We start from the raw sequence: 22,584 nt of genomic DNA, 5'->3' as shown, positions 1-22,584 counted from the left end.
ATTTTTATATAGCGAGACGCGCACAGCGTCAATGGAGACCAAAGCCTTAGGCCTTTCTCACACGGGCCGACCCAAAAATGACGCAATTTACAATTTTCTTCCCGTATAAGAAAGATTTAGTGATGAATTTGTTTGAGACAGTTTAGAGTTTTTGTAGCCACAGCGAAGCGGTTTTGAACACTTGTATTACTGATACACATATTTACAAATACAGTACAATTTTGAATCAGAGTCAGAAATCTTTGAATCCACTTGTACGATTATCCAGATTTCCTAGACGCCATGTAAATATATGATTCACCTTAAAATGGCGTCACAGTGTAAATATTTGCACCAATAACCGCCGTGGCCACTCAAAGAAGGCATACCCTATGGCTTAAATATTCCCAATAGTTACCAAAAGCAATAGTTACAATAACCGATCTGTATGCCATTGGCATAAAAGTCACTGAATGTGGCAGCCACTGGCATTAGGCTGCCTTTCCACTGAGGCGGAGATGAGAGGAGTCGTGCGGTAATCAACCAATAGTATTGGTTCTCGTCTCCGCTCCGCTGGATTACAACCAATAGCATTGGTTCTCGTCTCCGCTCCGCTGGATTACAACCAATGCTGTTGGTTGATTCGGCTCTCATCTCCGCTACAGTGGAAAGGCAGCCTTAATCTCAAAAACCCAGTATCAAAACTCAACGCCTAAAATACTCAACCCCAAACTCAGCAGGACTAAAATCTACGAAGAAACAATATTAAAACACATAAAAACACAAAAAAAACAATGCAAGTAAATTTCGATGGTGTGATGGTTTTTGTATATAAAACAGTGATGCGGAGGAAACATGATATGTACATAAACCATAATATCCATTATCGGTGCTTATTAGTAAACAGTACTGTGATGTATGTGAAACAGGTACATAAATCGTTATTTCATATATAGCAATACAAAGCCGAGCAAATATGGAGTCAGCATCGTACCATTTGAAAAAATATATACTTTAAGGAGTTTCGATCTTAAAGTACAGTCAGCGTCAAATAGAAGTGACAGCCAAAGTGGCCAAATATATCGGAACACGTACTTATTTCTATGGTATAGAAAGGTGCTACGATATATTTGGCAACTGTAACTGTCACTATCTATTTGAGGCTGATTATACATCATTGCGACATAAATGGCAGTGTAAGTGGCAAAAATAATCTCATCGGTACGAGGCTGCCGTATGCTACGGCTCCAAGTTACTGACCATTTTATTAGAAATTCATTTTGAGGACAATTACTTTTCAAATATTGGCTAATAATTGTTTTAGAGTAGAGTAGAAGTATCATAATCACCTTATAAAAAATTTAAACCCGGCATTTAGTAAACAAAACATTAAAATTTGGCATAGATTGATAAACACCGTCAATAGGCTACATTCCTACTAGTCAAATCAGCTTCTTTTTTAGAACTGTCGAACTCTATTACTTATGGAATTTATATGAAAACTAATGTAGTGACGTCACGGTAAACTCACCTACTTTTTATATTTCAATCCGATTTATTAAATACAAATTGTGTTTAAAAATAGCTGCTATCTATGTTTTTCTAATAATTATCTGGTGCTTTATTTCGTGCACGGTTTGAAATAATTTATTTTAAGTACAGGAAACATCCCTATAGTTTTATTTTAAAGGCGTTATAAAGTAATTTTGTATTAACCCTTAAATGCATGTTTTTTTTCTTTTTGCCCGAAATTAATATATGTATCACATAATTGTTTGCTGATTCAAGGAAAAATAGTAAAAAAAATATATAACTTTGATTTTCACTGCGAAATTAGTTTTAGAAGTTGAATTGGCTAAATCATATTTATGTAAATATGTAATTTTCAGTAATAGATACATATATGAAATTTTTTACTACCATTAAGAAAGGTACACTATTTGTGATATACCTATGATAAAGTTTTTAAATATAAAATAATTACAAACCCCGAAAACACCATTCAAAATCACATACTAAAAATTATCAACTTCTGGATTTTTCCAAGCTTTCCGACTTTTCGTCTTAAAACGAATGTAATTTTTATAAATTAAAAATATTGCGTAAATTTTACCCTTAAATCATTACCCTACTACTTGACGCTTGGTATAAAGGTGCGTTCAAGAACGTAAGCCTTTTTTTTTAATCTGTGAGCTGTCGAATGGTTTGTAGACATTTGGCAACACTATGCATTTAAGGGTTAAGCAGAAACGTCTGAAACGCCATTGTAATAAATTAAAAGTGAAAACAAATCCCTGTTGTACTACCGAGACTTCACTCGAAGACATAAGCAGGGCAGAGCGATGAGCTAGTGATCCAGAGTCGCGAGTTCGAGCCTCGTCAGACAGTGAATTTTTCCACTTTTAATTTCTAAGTTACATTATAAAGTGGGTTTTAGCTCTGTGGTTATATCCCATGACACAATAACCCTGCAGGGGTGTTATGGATGGCTTTATACACGTGATAAAATAACTCTCACTTTTTAACACTGTGGGATAGAAAGTGACGGATGCCGTTTTATCACGCTGTCACGTAAACAAGAACGACCATCATATCCGTACTGCTTTTGTAATAATTTCATATTAAAATGAGGTCGGTTGGCCCAATCGGGACAATCGAACTGTCATATCAAATATGGGATATAAAAACAAGCTTAATACTATTTGAATATACTGCTCGACCATGGCAAGCCGCTATTTGTTAGAGTGAGAGGTCGAATGCGCGCTCTAGCTTCAACGTAAGACGGCTATAATAATAGCCATTCCCGCCCCGCACAAACTCAGTATAACGGTTAATAAGGACTGTAGGCGACTATGATACTTGTACCACTCGGGCAGTAGTTAGAGCCTGAGGCGCACACTCGGAATCATCACACCATCGGAACATTACCGCCGGCGCGCGGATATAGCGGCTGCGCAGCGCCCGCGGCGCAGCTCGCCTGGGGCCCATCTCGCCCTACACACACAACCGCTGTACTCCCATCACCCTCAAATACATGTAAGGTAAACGTACTATAGTACACCCAAACCAAACGGACGACCGGGGTCGTAAATCTTCTCAATTTATTATCTTCTCATTTTATTTATTGTTGTTCTTTAAATTAGAATATTACCACTTTGCCTGAGATACAGGATTATATTCCTAGTTCAGGCGTACGTAACAATTTAGATACGTAAAATGTAAAAGTTCACGCACAATGTAACATTAGCAATAAGGTTTTTCTCAATAAATTATTCTATTCTATTCACGCTCGCATGGTTGAAAGTGGGGTGAGAGAGATAGAGATATAATCCCAGCCGTCCGTTTGGTTTGGGTATACTATAGTGCTCGACATGCTAATTCCCAATAGATGACACCTTGCTGTCACCTCTATAGACAATGACTTAAGTTTCAAAATGACTTGTACTGGGACCGCGCCGCGTCGAGCATCAATACGTTTACGCAGTAGTTTACGTTTACGTAATCTGGCATATTCAATTTTGTCAGCAGAAAATGGCGGCAAATTAAAAATAAATTAGGCACGAAATGTTTCAATTTTATAAAGGTTTAATTTTAGTATATTTCAAATAAGATTTTACGACGAAACGGCATCAGTTGACTCATAAGCTTTTCACTAATATTACTGCAGACATTTTCAGCTGTATTACAGTATCTTTGACTTGCTAGTGCTCGTGTATCTACTTGCTGCAAGTGAACACGTAGACGTCTGAACACTGGTATCAAGGAGATCACTTACCAAGTTGTCTAACATCGCGGCAGCAATGAGCAAAGTCAAAGAAAAATCGATACCCTACTTCACACTGGTATATTTACAAGGAAATAATAGTTCTTCCTCGCGTTATTCCGGCATTTTGCCATGGGTCATGGGAGCCTGGAGTCCGCTTGACAACTTATCCATGATTTGACATGGGCGCTAGTTTTTACGAAAGCGACTGTCATCTGACCTTCCAACCCAGAGGCGAAACTAGGCCTTATTGGGATTAGTTAGGTTTCCTCACGATGTTTTCAAATGATATTTCGTACATAAGTTCCTAAAAACTCATTGGTGCGTGCCAGCGTTCGAACCCGCGACCTCCGGATTGAAAGTCGCACGCTCTTACCGCTAGACCATCAGCGCTTCATAGCGCACAAGTAAAAATTTGTTGAAAATAAAATAATATGTACAATATGGTACAACATTTTTTCCCCGTAATTAGTACAGACAGAGTGCGCAGTACGGCATCGTAACGATGGGTAGGTAACGAGTAGGTAGATGTAATGTATATGTTACGTTACCACGTTGTCGAGCACGGCGGCGATGAGCATGGTGAGCGCGCTGGCGGTGGCGGGCGGCAGCTGGCGCAGCAGGCGCGCGGGCGTGTAGTGCACCATCTTGCGCACCAGCGACAGGCACGAGCGCCGCACGCTCGCGCCGCCCGCGCCCAGGTAGCGCGCGCAGAACACGGGGATCAGACGCCTGCGAACCGATATCACGGAATAGGTAGTAGTATTATCATACAGAACGGCCACGCACCGCCCCGCCCCGACTCAAATTACCTCGCCCCGCGACTGGCCGCGACGTGAATCTGGCGGACTTCTGGCGTCCTCTCAATAAAGCGACTTACCCACACATACACAATGACGCGTGTACAGACGTGCCGCGCACTCATATAAACGCAAATGATTTTTGATGTAAGTCAGAGGTTTTCGAGGTGTGGTACACGTATTCCTGGTTCGGCAGCAAAGGGGTTCGCAACAAGTACCTACATAACAACACTTTCTTATATACATAAAGGTGCCCATTTTTCCTCATGCATGCATGAAATTGATTAGGTGTGCGCGGGGTAAGAAGTTTGAGAATCCCTGATTTAGGTACAATAGACCCGTCTCGATAAAGCGTAACTTTTCAATTAAGAACATGATATCAGTCGAGAATTAAGGTTGGTTTCAGTGCCATGCGGACCGTCCGTGCGGATCGCTCCGCACCGCCAAATTGTATGAGACAGCTGTCCGCGCAGACCCGTCAGCTTTACTCTATAACGCTCCCTGAACTTAATACATATCGGTCCGGGGCGGAGCGATCTGCACGGACGGTCCGCGTGACACTAAAACCAGCCTAAGTCATAATCGGCTTACAGATCGGCCGATCAGATCGTGTATACTAATAATAAAAAGATTTAGTAGTCCCTCGTTGGGTGCCATTTCTAAAGGGAGCAGTTGCAATAGGCAGCTTTTTATTTAATAATTGAATCTTGCACTATTTACAACACATAAATCAAAGAATAGACGTTATTAATATAATTATTATAAGTGTAAATAAATGGTGACATGATTTCGTATCATTAGCCCCACGTTGGGCGCCATATGTCACTGAATTATTTTTATACTGATTAATTTAGCGACGACACCAACCTGGAATTATTTAGCCTGGGCTATTATTAGTTACTAGATTGATACTCACTCTAAATAAATGGCAGCCATTTCTTTGTCCCCGGTCTCAGGAAAGTCTTCATCATTGGAAAACGTCGGTGAATCCTGGTTGCCGACAACCAACCACTCTCCTGGGCACTGCAGAATAGCGGCCACTTCCCTGTGACCTGAGTAAGCAAATAAACACATGACTAACAGGATCAACTTCGGTGAGACACAGTCAAGCTATTGGCGTAATCAACTCCCATTTTTTAAATGCTAAGAGCGCAAAAACGCGCTTCAAAGGTTTACACACACATTTGTAACCTGCATTCTATCATGCTACTCACTTAGCGGGCGTCCATTAATTACGTGAGGGGAGAAGGCGGTCAAGCCGAATCTCACTAAATCTCACGTGGCCCCCCCATTTGGCAAATATCAAGTAATTTTATAACGAGCAAATATCACGTCAAAATTCTCAAAAACCCCTCACGTAATTAATGGACGCCCCATTACGCCCATGATATTGGCGTGTCGATTTTTTGGAAGGGATAACGGTGCATAATGGTAAGGTATATCTTTACGAACATATCAAATACACTCATGGTCAAATTTTTTTGAGTTTGTTAGTATAATAAGTTTCATGCCAAGTACGTTAAGTGTGGCGCTCAGATGGGATATTGCATTATCATTGTCAAGATCACCAAGTCTTTTTAACTCTAACGCTTCAAACCTAGGCGTCCATCTCTAAAGTCCCGACATACCTTGATCGTGACGCTCTCTGGCCTTGTCTAGCGGAGTCTTTCCGTCCTCGTCGCGCAGATCAGCATTAGCTCCATAGCGTAACAGTACTTTAGCGATGGCCGGCCGCCCGAAGCAGGCCGCGTAGTGCAGGGACGAACTGCGCTGACCACGGTTTACGTCGGCTCCTGTCATTGCATAGAGATCATGAGATAGGGTGGTATTCCACCTATCCAATTTGTTCAATGTGTATTGCGTCTCACATTTTGATTTAATGAGAGAGTGAGGAGCAATGACATTGGACAAAGAAATGGGACAGATGGAATACCACCCATAGGTCCATTTCATTCGGGGTCGATCAAATGGTTTTTGTCGATACCCTTCCCAGTAGGTCTAACACAGGAGCGGCGCAACAGTATCTCGCCCGCGAGTGGACTACCCGCCTTTTTCTGTATTGGAGATATACCATGATAACGAATGACAAAAAAAGTCGATCGAATTCATAAGGACCAAAGGGCCATCATTCGAAGCGAGAAGTATAAGTACACTAATGAGTAGTAAGTAGTAGTTATTATAAGTTTCGTGTCTATCACATAGTTTAGCCGAGAACGGGACAACACTCACCCTTCTCGCACAGGAACTCAACCATCTCCTTCGTGCCGAAGGCCGCGGCCCGGTTGAGCAGCGCCTGCCCGACGTCGGTGAAGTTGTCTCTGTCCCTCGGACAGTAGTAGCAGCATGTAGGAGAGAGACAACACTCGCCCTTCTCGCACAGGAACTCGACCATCTCCTTGATACCGAAGGCCGCGGCCCAGTTGAGCAGCGTCTGCCCGACATCAGTGAAGTCGTCTCTGTCCCTCGGACAGTAGAAGCAGCATGTAGGAAAGAGACAACACTCGCCCTTCTCGCACAGGAACTCGACCATCTCCTTGGTACCGAAGGCCGCGGCCCAGTTGAGCAGCGTCTGCCCGACATCGGTGAAGTTGTCTCTGTCCCTCGGACAGTAGTAGGAGCATGTAGGAGAGAGACAACTCACCCTTCTCGCACAGGAACTCGACCATCTCCTTGGTACCGAAGGCCGCGGCCCAGTTGAGCAGCGTCTGCCCGACGTCGGTGAAGTTGTCTCTGTCCCTCGGACATTAGAAGCAGCATGTAGGAGAGAGACAACACTCACCCTTCTCGCACAGGAACTCGACCATCTCCTTGGTGCCGAAGGCCGCGGCCCAGTTGAGCAGCATCTGCCCGACGTCGGTGAAGTTATCTCTGTCCCTCGGACATTAGAAGCAGCATGTAGGAGAGAAACAACACTCACCCGTCTCGCACAGGAACTCAACCATCTCCTTGGTGCCGAAGGCCGTGGCCCAGTTGAGCAGCATCTGCCCGACGTCGGTGAAGTTATCTCTGTCCCTCAGACATTAGAAGCAGCATGTAGGAGAGAGACAACACTCACCCTTCTCGCACAGGAACTCGACCATCTCCTTGGTGCCGAAGGCCGCGGCCCAGTTGAGCAGCATCTGCCCGACGTCGGTGAAGTTATCTCTGTTCCTCGGACATTAGAAGCAGCATGTAAGAGAGAGACAACACTCACCCTTCTCGCACAGGAACTCGACCATCTCCTTGGTGCCGAAGGCCGCGGCCCAGTTGAGCAGCGTCTGCCCGACGTCGTCGGTGAAGTTGACGTCGACGGCGCCGGTCGACACGGCTGCGAGCAGCGCGTCCGTGTCCTTGGGGTAAAAAACAAAATGAGATCAAACTTAACTCAGTAATTGGCTTGCAAATACTTTTACAGTACATATGGTCCCATTTTCCCGCACTAGTGCGTAAAATAGCACTTTTCGTGCGTATGTCAAAAGTTTAAAAGGCCATATGTACTGTAAAACGTTGTACAATACACGTGCGAATAGCCTCTTTTCCGCACTTGTATCGTAAATAACTATTTTATGTCTTATCTCGCCCTTCAAAATAACATTTGCAGTAGTCAACGCTCATGTGCTTATTAAATATTAATAAGCATTACCTAAGGTAAACTTACATGCAAAATTCAGCGATCATAAGCGACTTCATGTCGTAACTTCGTAAGTGAATGGTCTCCGTGGTGAGTGACCTGCAGCACGTTCCACGGATTGAAGCATTTGTTTGTATTTTCATAAGAAAGACGCCGCGTTAAAGGTCTCGCTGGTCGCCGTCGCTCGAGCGTCCACTCATTGTATTGTTATAAACATACCTTGCCACGAATGCAGTCAATGAGCTGGCGATGCGACTTGTCGCCTCTTGCGCCCGCCGTCGCGCTGGAACCTTCTCCCCCTGCGCCAGTCTTGGAGCCGCTGGCCGCGTCGCCATTTCTATTTGAGCCACTGCGCAACACATTAACACGTTACATCTAACTATATTGCGTAGTTCCAAAGTAAATTAATTTATCCTCTAGCTCTTACTTCAATTTCATTAATTAAATCGTTTTCAACTGGAAAAGGATTGCATTTTTCTATAAATCAGGGTGACACACTAAACTATAGCAAAAAATCCATACTAATATTATAAAGGCAAAAGTGTGTCTGTCTGTCTGTTATGTTTTCTCGCTTAACCCGCTGAACTGATTTAGTTGAAATTTGGTATAGAGTTAGTTTGAGTCCCGGGGGAGAACATAGGATAGTTTTTATATCGGAAATCATCCCTGAAGACAGTGCGAAGGGGGTGGAATTGAAAGAGTTAATGAATTGCCTAATAATTGAAGTACGCAATGCGCGAATCGAATGATTGCTATTAGCATTATCCAGGCGCTATACCTACTTTAGCTGCTGTCATTAATTCCACGCAGACGAAGTTGCGGGCAAAAGCTAGTTTTAAAATATTCGTGTACTAACGTCTGTATAGCGTGTCGGCCCTCGCAGACCAGCACCAGTAGGAGGTCCACCAGCCGCATGCACTCGAGGCACCAGCGCTCGTCGGCCTGTACGGCCGCCTCGATGGCCGAGCATAGCTCCAGGCGGACTAGGTCCTGTCATACACAAAATATATATTAATAAACGTTTTCTTAATAAATGGGCATTTTCATTGTAGTCTAGTTATTCTGAGTAGATATAACCCAAAAGTTGATGGTTCTTGTCACTTTGTAAATGGTATACTTTTTTCAGAAAACCCCCAAAGAGGAAGCTTACAAAATTACACGATAAGGTAGAGCATGAAAATAATCATTATGCCGACAATTAAACCTAACCTCGGAATGTTTTCTCGGAATAATAGTTGTCAATTCACAGAGCATAAATTGAACTAGAAAAGAAGACAGCGAATATTCGTCCTTTGCGTGTCTTCTTTACATGTTTGTGTAATAGACTAATATCGCTCGGTCGCGCTCTCTTTCCATGCTGTTTTATGTGTCGGATGTTTGTTGTTACAATATATCGTCGGTGCGAATAAAAAAATCGCTATGTGTTTTTTTACGATTTTTCGATTTTGGCATATTTGAATTCCTTTTTAAATTTCCCGTCGACCCACATAAATATTTTTGTTATATCTTTATTAAAAATTCCGCTATGTGAACACAGAACAACATTTGTCCAAAAAAATAACAGAACAGAAACAAAAAATAGCTATGTGATTTTTTAGCACATAACGATATTAAATGCCGTGTTTTCCGTCGAGGGTGATGGCGATAATGTTGCACATGGCGATTTATTGTAGAATGGATTACCCGACATAGACCCTAAAATCCGCTATGTATCATCTATTGTAGAATGGATTACCCGACATAGACCCTAAAAATCCTAAAATCCGCTATGTATCATTTTTCGTACTATGTTACTTTGGCAACAAATCGCTATGTCTACAAACTTCACACATTACGATTTTAATGAACCTAATTTAATTCGCTATGTAGCAAAATTTGGTTAAAATAATAATATTGTAAAAAATTACATATAAAACTGTTTATTTTCTTCATGAGTATCCTGTAAAAATCATTTATCTATCAGAAAAAAAATACAGGCGCAACAAATATATTACAAACAGGAAAATAAACAGTTATTTTTGTCTCCTGAAAAGTAGCTTAAAAATACATGGCGATTTTTTTATTCGCACCGACGATATAATGCCTTATTGCGACATAATGATTCGTACAAATTTAAAGTCCTAAACGTAGACAGGCGTGGCTCACTCCGCGATTTCGACGCTTTGCAACAGGTAGCTAAAAGTACATCCGTTCCACACCAATTTTGGTGGCTAGCCATAAGCCGCGCGTGGCTCTGTCGCCACCTAGCGGCCATATTTGTCCTGATCGTAACAGACGCGTTTTGTTAGAGAGTGAGTCTTCTGTACCTAGTACTATTAATTATTCTGTGACGTAGACCCATTTATAAATTGTTCTTATGACGTCATAGTCAAGTAAGTTTGATAAAATCGACTATCTAGATCTTAGAACAAGTTATTTGTTTAAGATAAAACATAATTTGTTTCTAAATCATTTCAGAATCAGAAAAAAACCGTAAACACAACTTTAGTCTCGATCGAGTTAGTTATACTAAGTTACCACAAGTAATTAGCAGTCTCAACAAGAGAATGCTCAGGTCACACCTGGCTGCCTCATCGGTTTTTCAACAGGAAACCAGCGTGGGGCAATTTAGGCAATTAGTCGGCCAATCTAGGCGTGAATGAGTCACGCCTCTTTTTCACAACTTACAGTTTAACTAACTAACTACGGGACTGTAAATGCTTATTTTTACAATATAACAAGAAGACCTCAGGGTCCCAGGAGCCGTGGCAATAAGTTGGGACAACGCGAAGATGATGATTACAGGTAAACTGGATGTTGGCTTAGAATACTTTGTATTTATTTATGCCTATTCGTGCCAATTTTATTGCGGCTACTTAAACTGTTGCAACCTAAAGATTTATTTCAAGAAGGTTTATATTTTTAAAAGCGGTTACTTGCAAACATAGTTGCGTTTTATCAACAACTTCGCCTATCTTGCTAACCTTCCGAAATCTTACAATATGTTAATTAGAAGTCAATACGATAATTCAGTGCCTCAATGAAAAAATAACATATAGGTTATCTTATCTTTTATTAGGACACTTCTTACCCCCTTATTAACAAACTATTATTATCGGCTTGTCAACTTTAGTAAACGTTTGTGAATAAGGGGGTTATAATATAAGCAGCGTCCTCGAGTTAGGCACGTCCACACAGACCGAGCTGCTTCACGCGACATTTTCCTCGCAAGGCGGCTCGTTCTGTATGGACGGGTTTCTCACTCCACATAACTATACATACGTGTGTAATCTGCGCGGAGCCGCGGCACAGGGTGGACAACAGGCTGACGGTGGTGGACACGGAGGGCGCCGGGCACTTGTCGTCGCTGCTCTCCGTGCTGCCGAGGCGGCGCACCAGCTCCTCAGTTAGTCCTGCAACAATATTTGTTTAACGAAATGTGGAAAGTACGCCATCCCAAACGAGTGTTGATAGGGTAAAATACTTGAAATAGGACAGATATATCGATAGTTTTAGTTCGTAAGCGATAGGTCCGTCACGCGTGTATCCGTGTAACCCAGTAGGGCAGAGAGAGTCATCAGTACACTATAACCTTGCTACATCTATACTCTGTATACTTAGGTATTTAATTAAAAGTAAACAAAATCTACCCTCAAATGGCTCCTTAAGCCAGTTGAGGGTAGATCAAAACATTACATGATCAAATAATGTAGGTTAAAGTCAGGTTTTTCAGTGGCAGATCCAGGAGGTTTTGTATTTGGTTGGTTAACCAATAAATGTTATAACTACCCGAAAATTTCAAAATTGTTTACTTTTATTTAAATACCTAAAGATACAGACTATAGTGTGTAGTACACCTAGTACAGTACCGTGCTCCGCTAAAGGCGCGGGGTCAGCGTGGGCGCGAGCGAAGCGGTCCGCGAGCGAAGCGAAGCAACGCAGCGCCGCGTCGGCCACGCGCGCGTCCGCGTGACGCAGTAACGCTGAGAGGGACATCACCGCGTCGCCCACGCGCTCTGAGCCCGGCTCCATCTTGCCACACACCCTGTATAACAAAAAGTACTTACAATATCACAAAAATATATCACTTGGGTGTGATATTTCGGCGGTTCCGTGGAAATCTGCCGAATCCTACACTACGAAGCAGGAAGCCCTCGGTTCGTATTTCGTATCCCGGTAAAGGCATTTGTGTGTTTATTATGAATATTTTTTCCTGATTAATGTTATCTATGTACATATATAAGCATGCATTTATCTATATAAGTATGTAAAATGTCGTCTAGTACCCGTAGTACAAGCTTTGCTTATGGAGCTAGGTCGATTTATGTAAGATTGTCCCCAATCTTTTTCTCTATGTACAATATTACTAACCTCGAGACCACGGCCATGGCGGAGTGCAGCGTGTCCTTGTGCACGGCGGTGCCGTAGTGCGTGATGAAGTGCAGCACGGCCGGCAGACCGCCGCCCTCCCACACCGCGCCCGCCTCGCGGGTGCATACTAACTCCAGCACCTGACAACATTTATGAGAGTTACACAAAAAGATGGCATCGTTGTCGCTGTAGTTTGTAAAATTGTAACGCATTGACCTGACGGCGTAAAGAGCAAAGGCGAACCGGGAGTCGTCACGTCATGACCATGACATCCTGAGTAGAAGCGAGAGGTTTGATCAGGGCGTGCCGATACTGCCGCTACCTCTAGTCCATGAAGTTTATTACAACTTCCAGTCTAGGAAAACTATTAGATGTCACTTTTTTGAAACATTTCAATATTCTCTTATATGTTACTTATGTAGGTTAATACTGCCACTGTGTTTACCGGTCTAGATGCCAAACTACATCAATTTTCCAACCATGAATTGGTACCGAGATTGTGATCTGATATTGTTCCTGTTGTCATATTCTTGACACTCGACAATACTAAAAATTAGTTGAAATAATCATTGAATACAAAGTGTATTTATGAAAGAACTGACCTTGATACATTGTTCGGCGAGATCTTTGCTGGTGCGGTTGTTAGGGTCGACGGTTAACAGGCGGCTGCAGATGGCCTTCACCGCACCCTCGATGGCTACGATCCGACGGGTACACTCCGCTACAGACAAATTAAAGTCAATAAATATAATAGGGCTCAAATATAATCCTCAGCTAACAACGAAACACAAGTAAAAACATAATAAAAGAAGAACTTAAACAAAAAACCAATAAATAACAAATAACAAACTTTTTGTTGCTAAGTAGGCCATTATAGGCAATACGGCCAGTCTTTTGGAATGGCCGTACTGCCCCGCTGAATAGTTTATCCGTTTGGCGAGATAGTGGTTGGCCTGCATAACTAAGTTCCCCTTAACATAACCATAATAATTCAAACTTATTATTCAACGTTTTCATACGGAAACATTAATGTGTAATGTAGATCGATGTTATCTTGGTATCAACGTAATTGAATATGTCAGAAATGAAGCCCTCTTCAACTAAAACTCGTTTATCATAATTACATCTTTTCTTACTCTAGGCAAGTAAGCTTATGTAATAATAAGAATTATACTTACAGTACCGGTCAAAAGTTTAAGTTCACTCTGTAAATTCGGTTAAATGAAGCTATAACACAATGTACTAATAAAAGTATTTAATAATCTTTTATTACATAATAAATTAAAGGTAATTCTCTAATTTAAAACCACAATTAAATAAAAAAAGATCAGTTTTTGCCAACTTTAGACTCTTCAAAATATCCGCCTTTTGCTTTCAATGCTGCCATACACACTTTCGGCATTCGCGTAATTAGTTTTTGCAGTGTTGATGTCGAAATTTTATTCCAACAAATGTATAGGTATTCCCAAAGCTGTTCTTTATTAGTTGGCCGCATTTTTCTCACACGCCTGTCCAATTCATCCCATAACAACTCAATCGGATTGAGGTCGGGCGATTGAGGAGGCCAATCCATATATTTTAATTCTTTTTGGTTCTCTTTGGATGAAATGTAGTTTTTGCACAACTTCGACGTATGCTTGGGATCGTTGTCTTGTTGGAAAACAAAACCTCTGCCTACAATCCGTTTTCCAGATGGAAAAGCGTGACGTTGCAAAATGTTATGATACATTTTCTTATCCATTATGCCATTGACTCTCACGAGATCACCAACTTTATCACCCGCAAAGCATCCCCAGACCATAACTGATCCTCCACCGTGCTTCACTGTTGGCATCACGCATTGCTTTATCATTCGTTCGCCTACTTGTCGTCGAACATATTGACGACGTCTCCCTCCAAAAATTTCAAACTTCGATTCGTCAGAAAATAAAACTTTAGACCACTGTTCAGACGTCCAGTTTTTGTGTTTCTGGGCCCATTTCAACCTCTTAACTTTATTCTGACTACGTAACAAGGGTTTTTTGGCAGCAATACGACCTTTTAGACCATAGTTTCGCAGACGCCGTTGCACTGTCGAAACCGATACTCGCTGTTCTCGGGTGGCGTTGAGTTCTTCGCAAATTTCTGGAGCAGTTAGAGTACGTTGGCGTTTGCTCTGCACGCAAATAAATTGGTCTTCGCTTTTAGACGTGACTTTTGGCCTACCTGATCGAGATCGACTGCAATTAAGACCGGTTTTTTGTTTTCGTTTCAAAGTACTCACGACAGCGGTTTGAGAAACCTTCATTTTTTCAGCGATTTTCCGCGTCGTGTAGCCCTCATTTGACAGAGTTACAATAACAGCACGAGTTTCGACACTAAAATCGGCTTTGCGACCCATTTTAAATGATTTCTAACTTCACGAAATCTCATAGGAAATACGGAACAAAAATATTAAATGGATCAAATTTTCCGAATAACATAAAACGATTCCTCCATGAGGTATTTTTATTGTTATTTGGTAGTCGTGGAAACAATTAAACGTTTGAAATTCAAAACATATTCTATATTTGAGCATAATTACATATGATAACCTTATTTCGCAGAGTGAACTTAAACTTTTGACCGGTACTGTACATTCATTTTTATTTATAAAAAAATATGCATTTACTTATATTAAATTTATTGTCACGGCTATGACTTTAGATGTTTCGAAATCATAGTTTACAGTTAGTAACCACTGCTTCTCTTATTAATATGTAAGTGATATTGTAAATATGACTAGACTCAGCAATCAGCAGTCTGCATAAATTATAACCGTTAAGGCAACACGCGGAATGACTCGAAATGACTCACCTTTGTTTAGTTTTGAACACAAACAATGTGTTACTAAGAGTAATGAATATGGGTTAGTTTGGTTTATAAATTATAATCCTTACTCAAATTACATCAAATTCATTATATGTACCTATTTCACATTACACTTGATAATTTACTTGTGCAATATAACATGTCACATTGTCAATTTCCGAAATAGGTACAACACAATCCTTCCTGTCTAGTCACCACTTAATATTTTTAGGACTAAGTTCAAATGAACTTTGTAACCTAAGTCTAAAGTAATAATATTACATATCCTACAAACATTTACTTATCCAGAATATAAAGAAGGTACCAATACTTTTACTTACCGGACACATCCAGATAGTAGGTTATAGCTCTGGCTGTCACTTCCAGAACATTGTCGGGTGCACTCTCATCCAAAAATATTTTGCACAATGCTGGCAAAAACGTTCTGGGAGGGCAGCTGAAACAAAATATATATTTTAATAACTTTAACTTTTTGGGTTTGTATAAGATTATTAAATTTGGTTTTAATAAGGAAAAGTGGTCTATTACTATGTAGACGTGCGCGCCGGTCGAAAAAAATCGGGCGGCGGCGCGCCATGAAAAAATCCACGGCGGCGGCGTAACGCCGGCGGCGTGGGATATTCAACTTTTCAATATACGTATAATGAGAAACCAAGATTAAGTCTTAAATCAACACGGGAAAAATCTCAAAAAAACTGTGTTACATCGTTTTTTCGGTTTATTGTAGAAATATCATGAAAAAAACATATGTTCGACTTCGGGGAGTGTGCCCAAGAGCTACACGAGCTTATACCACCGTCCCCATTCTACCATCGGACTTTTAGACGCACGGCCGGTTTCCATCCTTACATGGTAGATATTCCACCAATTCGCACGAAGCGCTTTGCTTCTACTTTCCTTATGCGCACTGCCAAGGAATGGAATTCCCTGCCGGCGTCTATATTTCCGTGTTCTTATAACCCGGCAACCTTCAAATGAAGAGTGAACAGGCACCTTCTGGGCGAGCTCGCTCCATCGTAGGCCACGTCTACGCCTCGGCTAGTCTGTGGCCATGAGTAAGCCCATTCATAATAAAAAAAAAAAAAAAGAAATGTTAGTATGTTGGACGTTGCCAGGATCGGTGTAAATAAAAAGATACGCCGCGTAATGAAAAGACGTCCAGTATTTTGGACGTTGCCGAGTATAGACTACCTACTTTATGTGCATAAGGTTTTTTTAGTCCAATTCATGTTTTTTAAAATGAATATAGAATAATTGATTTTTTTAATTAGAAATACACTTACTGATTATGTCAAGTTATGTAATTAATTGCAGTAAAACCTATTATTTTTAATAACTTTATAGCTCGTAGGTGGTAAAATTTTACCAGTTATTGACGTCATTTATTTAACATTAAATCAAACAGCAGGTTATCCTAGGAAGCAGTAACATCTACGCAATGGTTTTTACAATAATGCATGCCCTTTTATCAAAATTTTCGTAACAAATTTCTCAAATGAAATCGGGTATGTCTCTTGATGAAAACAAATCCACACACAAACAGGAAACACACACACACACACACACACACGCGCGCACGCGCACGCGCACGCGCACTCACACTCACACTCACACTCACACACTCACACTCACACACACACACTCACACTCACACTCACACTCACACTCACACTCACACTCACACTCACACTCACACTCACACTCACACTCACACACACACACACACACACACACACTCGCACGCTCGCACGCTCGCACGCACGCACGCACGCACGCACGCACGCACGCACGCACGCACGCACGCACGCACGCACGCACGCACGCACGCACGCACGCACGCACGCACGCACGCACGCACGCACGCACGCACGCACGCACGCACGCACGCACACACACACACACACACACACACACACACACACACACACACACACATCCACAGGGAAAAAACCCATAAAAATATTTTTTATCTATTTGGTTCATTACGTAAAACGGCAAGTAATGACTTTTTAAAATGTTTTGAAACACCTAACATCCCTCTAATTTATTTATTTACCACAAAAAGTACCAGAAAATTTAATAATTTTACTCTTCGCATACTTGGCAACGTCTAACATATTGGACTTAGCAAAAGTGCCCTGCCATTTTTATGTAAATCATATTGCCACGTAATAAACAGACCAGTTAGTAACCTATTACACGTTTTATTTTAACGCTGCTTAATACTGTCATATAAAAAAAAAAATGAAATATGGGTAAAATGTCAGTCTGTCGGATGCTTCCTTGCAAGTTCTGCGTTCATAGGACTTTGACAAAAAGATGTTCACTTTGTCATGATGTTCACACTGGTTCCCAATATTTTCTTATATACTCATACTTAAAAATAACATATCGTTCAAGTAGTAGTCATTTAGTAGTAGTTTCCTGGTATATATGCTTTAATATTTGGTGCAGATTTTTTTTTCTTGGGATGTCCATTATAGTGGACGTTATCGATTTAAGGGTTAAAGTAAATCAAGCAATGAATTTAAAAAAGACGGAACAGAACGCTAAAGCTAGGCACGTCGCACGCGTTTTATGTTCATTGATTTTAATTTTGTACTCTTGCGGGCTTTGTTTCGGCGCGAATTTTAAACTACCGGCGGCGGCGGCGGCGCGCTGACTCCTTATGGCGGCGGCGCGCCGCGGCGACGCGCACGTCTATTACTATGTAGAAATGTTTTATTTACTAGTACTGTTTCACTTCCTCACAAGCCCAGAATCACATTAACATTAAATTTACGACTGCATAGAGGATGCCGATTAGATAAGCTTAACTTAAGGAAACACTTTACATAAAGTTTACACATTCATAAACTTTTTTCCTGTTGGTGACTCGCCAACACCATATTTTACATTGCATACAAAACTGAACGTGATGATTAGACTTCCAGAATAACATTAATGAGTGCCTTTTTTCGTCAAAATATTATTCAGAAAGTATTTCTCAAAAAGTGTTAATAGCTTATATACGCACGCATGAAACGGGAATTAACTTAAGTAATTTTGTTCTGAATACCTCTTATTTCTGTCACAGAGCTCAAAGCACCTGGCAAGTTTGTTAAATATGAACATCACTTGCCCCATCCATATTGACACCGGATCCACTCCCCACACATCATGATAACTATAAGGGGGGGATATCTGATTTAGACGGCGGGCGAAACTGCATGCGATTTTAATTACATTGCGGACTGTGGATTATGTCCAATTCAACCAATCAAAACCCGCAATGGCATGAAACTCGCATGCGAGTTCTCGCGTCTAAATCGGGCTTAAACAGTGGTTACCTCTCGAAGCACCTGTCCACATTGTCGGACATGAGGAGCAGCATGCAGAGCTGCTCGAGGGCAATGAGCTGCATGTCACGCTCATCGCCCTGCCCCGTCAGCAGCCACTCCAGCAACGTCTCCGGATCCACTTCCGACATCTACATGCAACATACATAATAATTATTAAGACTGTATAATATAATACGAGATTAGATTAGGAGTATTGGTCATTAAATAACAATTAGATAGTCTAGAAACTATATGAAATTAAAATAGATAAACCTGAAGATTTGAGAGTTAACCAACAAAGAGTTGACACATTTGAAATAATTGCGCTCAATGTGACCTCAACACATGAGTTTACCCTTTTTTACTTGAATGTCAAGGTGACTCACAATAATTTATATGTAATTGTTTTATTTCTAATGATCAAAATAATATCATCTAAAATTTAAATTGAGAAACTGTGCAAATCCTTTTTAACTTTTAAATAGTCCTCTACATGTGGTTGTTTTATGAAAATTAAATTTGTATTACCACTGTCAAGGAGTAACAATTTGTTCACTTGTAACCCCCATATAAAGGTATATTTAGTAACCAGCATTTACCGTCCAAAACCATGTCTACCTTGTGTATTTTTTAGCTATGCAAGATATGCCAGACTATAGTAGACTTGGTAAAATGTGTATGAACAGCCATCTTGGTGGACAGACCCACATTAGCTATACATTTAAACAAAGATAAAACCTGGTGTTGAACAGGAAGTGCGAGTTTAACATATTTTTTATGACTTTCCTAATTTTACGAAGTACTGCAACTGTACTTAACCTAATTTAGACACACATAATTCTTGTCTAATTATATTATAGATTTATCAAATATATATATATTTTTAATCAAATACCTATATCACATGTTGACTAATACAAATTATTACCTTAATACCTAAACAACTGATTCAAGAGCCCATGTATTTATTCTTTTGTTCTTCAGCCCTTTTCATGTTATTGAATCTTTGCCTGGCATTACCTATACATAGGGTGGGATTATCAATGTATTAACCTATTAACAAACTTAGTTTGTTATTACAATTAAGTCAATAAATAAAACATTTAGTTGAAGATTATAGTCTATTTTTAACTTAACCAATTTATGGGTTATCCCATACAAATTAGGTCAGTCATCATACATTATCACATGGTTATTATTTACTATCAATTATGGCGTAGTAGTCAAAAACTATAAAAAAAGTAAAATTGTTAACCAACACGTTCAGAATCACGACACAAAAGCTAATTATATATACACGACCATAAAGCTAGGAGGTGCTAAATCAAATTGCGGAAATATATGCACCGTATGAAATGCACTCATATTAAGTAGGTTACACAGCACATAAGGAAAAGCCTTTCTCTTTCATCTCTAGCGACGATATGAACAAAGGATATCTAGGATAAATCGCGATGTAATAGAAATTGATTATTTATAGCGAGTTATCCAAATAATAACATTTCTTGAACATAACAAATACAACAAAATGATGAGGACAAGAGTGAAGGTGACGACTCCGTCTTAACACTATATAATTATTTGCTATACTAACCATAATATGATTATAGAAATTGTCATTTAAATGCACACCACAACTTAGCACTTCTTCGCAAAAACACTATATATGCAGTTATTTCGTAACTAATTGTAACGCAATTTCGTTTTATTAGCAGTAAACCTTGTGTGATATTTTCATATGTTCACTCTTCACTCGTATATTTTTTTCTTTCATCGACAACACCACAGATAGGATAGAATCGATAAACCGAAGTGTTTTTTTTTTTAAAGAATGTTTCGCACGATGCATGTAGCTGAAGCAAGTAAGCTACTTGCGCAAGCAGCGTGCTACCTTGATAAGGATATCTCTTTCTCGCTCTCATGTGCGACGCACCAAGGCCGCGGTGCGGTAATGTGTTACGGCTATTACATTGGTTTACGCTTTTTTACAATGGTCACACTAAGACTGACATTTGTTTGACGTATTTCTTTTTTTTTACCTGTTGCGGCGAAATCGAAATGAACATCGGACGACTGAGCATATAATCACTACGTTTTGCATTTTGCTTTGCTAAAATAAAAATAGAAAGGACGAAAAAAAGGCGAGTAAAAATTCATTTCATAAGTGTATACCATTGTTGTTAAATATAACCATGAATAGACGAGAGCCAGATTACCCCGTAGAGTTAGAATCTCAATTTATAATGAGGTTACCAACGGAGCCAGCTAAAGCCCTGCGTGAGCTTTTAAAATCCGGGGATAATTTTAAAAACAGACTTACTATTCAATTTGAAAACGATATGAGACATGGCGAAGTACGCTTCGATCACTGGCTGCTTCATGCAAAGATCGTTGATTTGCCCACTATAATCGAATCGTTAAAAACCATTGATAGAAAGAGTGTTTACAAAACTGCGGATATATGTCAAATGATGATATGCAAAGAAGAATTAGACCCTGTACCAGCGGAGGAGGAGTCGCCAAAAAAGAAGAAAGATCCTCTTAAAGTTGATAAGAAATATCTTCATCCTCACGGCGTCACACCACCAACCAAAAACATAAGAAAGAGGCGTTTCCGGAAGACTTTGCGCAAGAAGTGCATGGAGGCTCCTGAAATAGAAAAAGAAGTAAAGAGACTGCTGCGTGCTGATAATGAAGCTGTGAGTGTCACATGGGAGGTGACCCAAGAGGAAGATGAAAAACATGAGCCTAGCCGATCAACATCAACTAAACCAGAGAAAACTAAACCAAAGAAGGAACAAAACATTAAACGAGACTTGCTGGAGAGCTCATCAAAGGTTGAGGACATATTTGGTGGTGCCGTCAGTGACAGTGATGCGGAGGATGATAATGTAAATGTTGATGTAGATGACAGGCTGTCCTCGTATGATGATCATTTCTCGGACACCAACTCTATTTACGGTGCCAGTGACTTTAAAGGAGGAAACCTAGCTACTCAGTTTAAACCTGAAATGTTTAGCTCCACACAAGGAATTGAGCCACAACCCTCCTCAAGCCACCATATGGACATGGAAATGAGCGGTCAGGAGCAGTTCTCCGTAGATGACTTCTTGCAGTCAGAAGACAAGAGCGGTGTAACTTACAAGCTGCAGCAGATCAGCGCCGAGCTTGAAGAACTGAAGCAGCGCCGCCAGCGCACCCAGCATGAGATAGCTGGGCTGGAAAACCAGACCCTTCGGCAGAGGTTCCAAGACATTCTACAGACTCTCAACCAAGATATCATGTACAAGGAATTGGAATACCAAAACCTGCAGGGGCAAAAATAATTATAGTACCTAACTATAGTAAGAAAGTAAAAGTGAGATAAGAATAACTTTGTACTGTAAAAGTATTTATTCTTCATGCATTTAATATACTTAATGAACTAGTAGCTGTTGATGAAATTATTAAAATGTAATAACTAATTACTAACAAATTAAATACATAAATAATTTTATATGACTATTTTTTATAGTCTGTACAACTCTATTCCTATTTATTCCATAGTGATAGTTATTTTATTCTAATCAGTCTCTCTGCACCTCTGGAGTGCCTTTAGCACACACAGCCACAGCAACACACACACACACACACTTAACTGACAAATTTTATTCTGCCCACCTCGCCTTTTAATACATCTATAAATTTTACAGAGTAAACCCTAGTACTGACAGCCACTCACGGCCAAATAATATTAATACTCTGGTCTGGTCATTAAGGTCCGTTTTCCTAGGATAGCGGTGCCATCTCCATACAAAATATTATATGGATGGAGAAGGGATGGAGTATTATTTTGTATGGAGATGGCACCGCTATCCTGGGAAACCAGAGCTTACTAAAGTGAGATAGTAGTAGTGAGTAAGAGAAGGATCG

The 22,584-nt window shown here is 40.4% G+C and overlaps 2 protein-coding genes across 2 annotated transcripts in view; one reads left to right on the top strand and one right to left on the bottom strand.

Annotated features, from left to right (window-relative positions):
• Positions 1–20,456, bottom strand: part of LOC134678753 (E3 ubiquitin-protein ligase Ufd4) — a 60,955-nt gene extending 40,499 nt beyond the window's left edge. Inside the window, exons 1-14 of the mRNA XM_063537483.1 lie at positions 20,267–20,456; positions 18,682–18,821; positions 15,673–15,788; positions 13,105–13,223; positions 12,503–12,642; positions 12,001–12,176; positions 11,414–11,544; positions 9,009–9,142; positions 8,372–8,501; positions 7,736–7,871; positions 6,171–6,335; positions 5,459–5,594; positions 4,294–4,474; positions 2,908–2,973 (exon numbers count right to left, since the gene is read on the bottom strand). Of these exons, the coding sequence (XP_063393553.1) occupies positions 2,908–2,973; positions 4,294–4,474; positions 5,459–5,594; positions 6,171–6,335; positions 7,736–7,871; positions 8,372–8,501; positions 9,009–9,142; positions 11,414–11,544; positions 12,001–12,176; positions 12,503–12,642; positions 13,105–13,223; positions 15,673–15,788; positions 18,682–18,821; positions 20,267–20,269 (1,773 nt within the window). The 5' untranslated portion in view covers positions 20,270–20,456. The remainder of the gene's footprint in view (positions 1–2,907; positions 2,974–4,293; positions 4,475–5,458; positions 5,595–6,170; positions 6,336–7,735; positions 7,872–8,371; positions 8,502–9,008; positions 9,143–11,413; positions 11,545–12,000; positions 12,177–12,502; positions 12,643–13,104; positions 13,224–15,672; positions 15,789–18,681; positions 18,822–20,266) is intronic.
• Positions 20,457–20,731: 275 nt separating this feature from the next.
• On the top strand, positions 20,732–22,166 carry LOC134677607 (transcription initiation factor TFIID subunit 7-like). Its single transcript, XM_063536100.1, has 2 exons — positions 20,732–22,003; positions 22,036–22,166. Exon 1 carries the CDS (start codon positions 20,865–20,867, stop codon positions 21,996–21,998), a length of 1,134 nt encoding a protein of 377 aa, XP_063392170.1. The 5' UTR covers positions 20,732–20,864; the 3' UTR covers positions 21,999–22,003; positions 22,036–22,166.
• The last annotated feature ends 418 nt before the right edge of the window (positions 22,167–22,584 follow it).

Source organism: Cydia fagiglandana, chromosome 1 (assembly GCF_963556715.1).
Source record: "Cydia fagiglandana chromosome 1, ilCydFagi1.1, whole genome shotgun sequence".
Lineage (NCBI taxonomy): Eukaryota > Metazoa > Arthropoda > Insecta > Lepidoptera > Tortricidae > Cydia > Cydia fagiglandana.
Note: the sequence above shows the minus strand (reverse complement) of the source record. Positions and strands in the feature narration are given on the sequence as shown.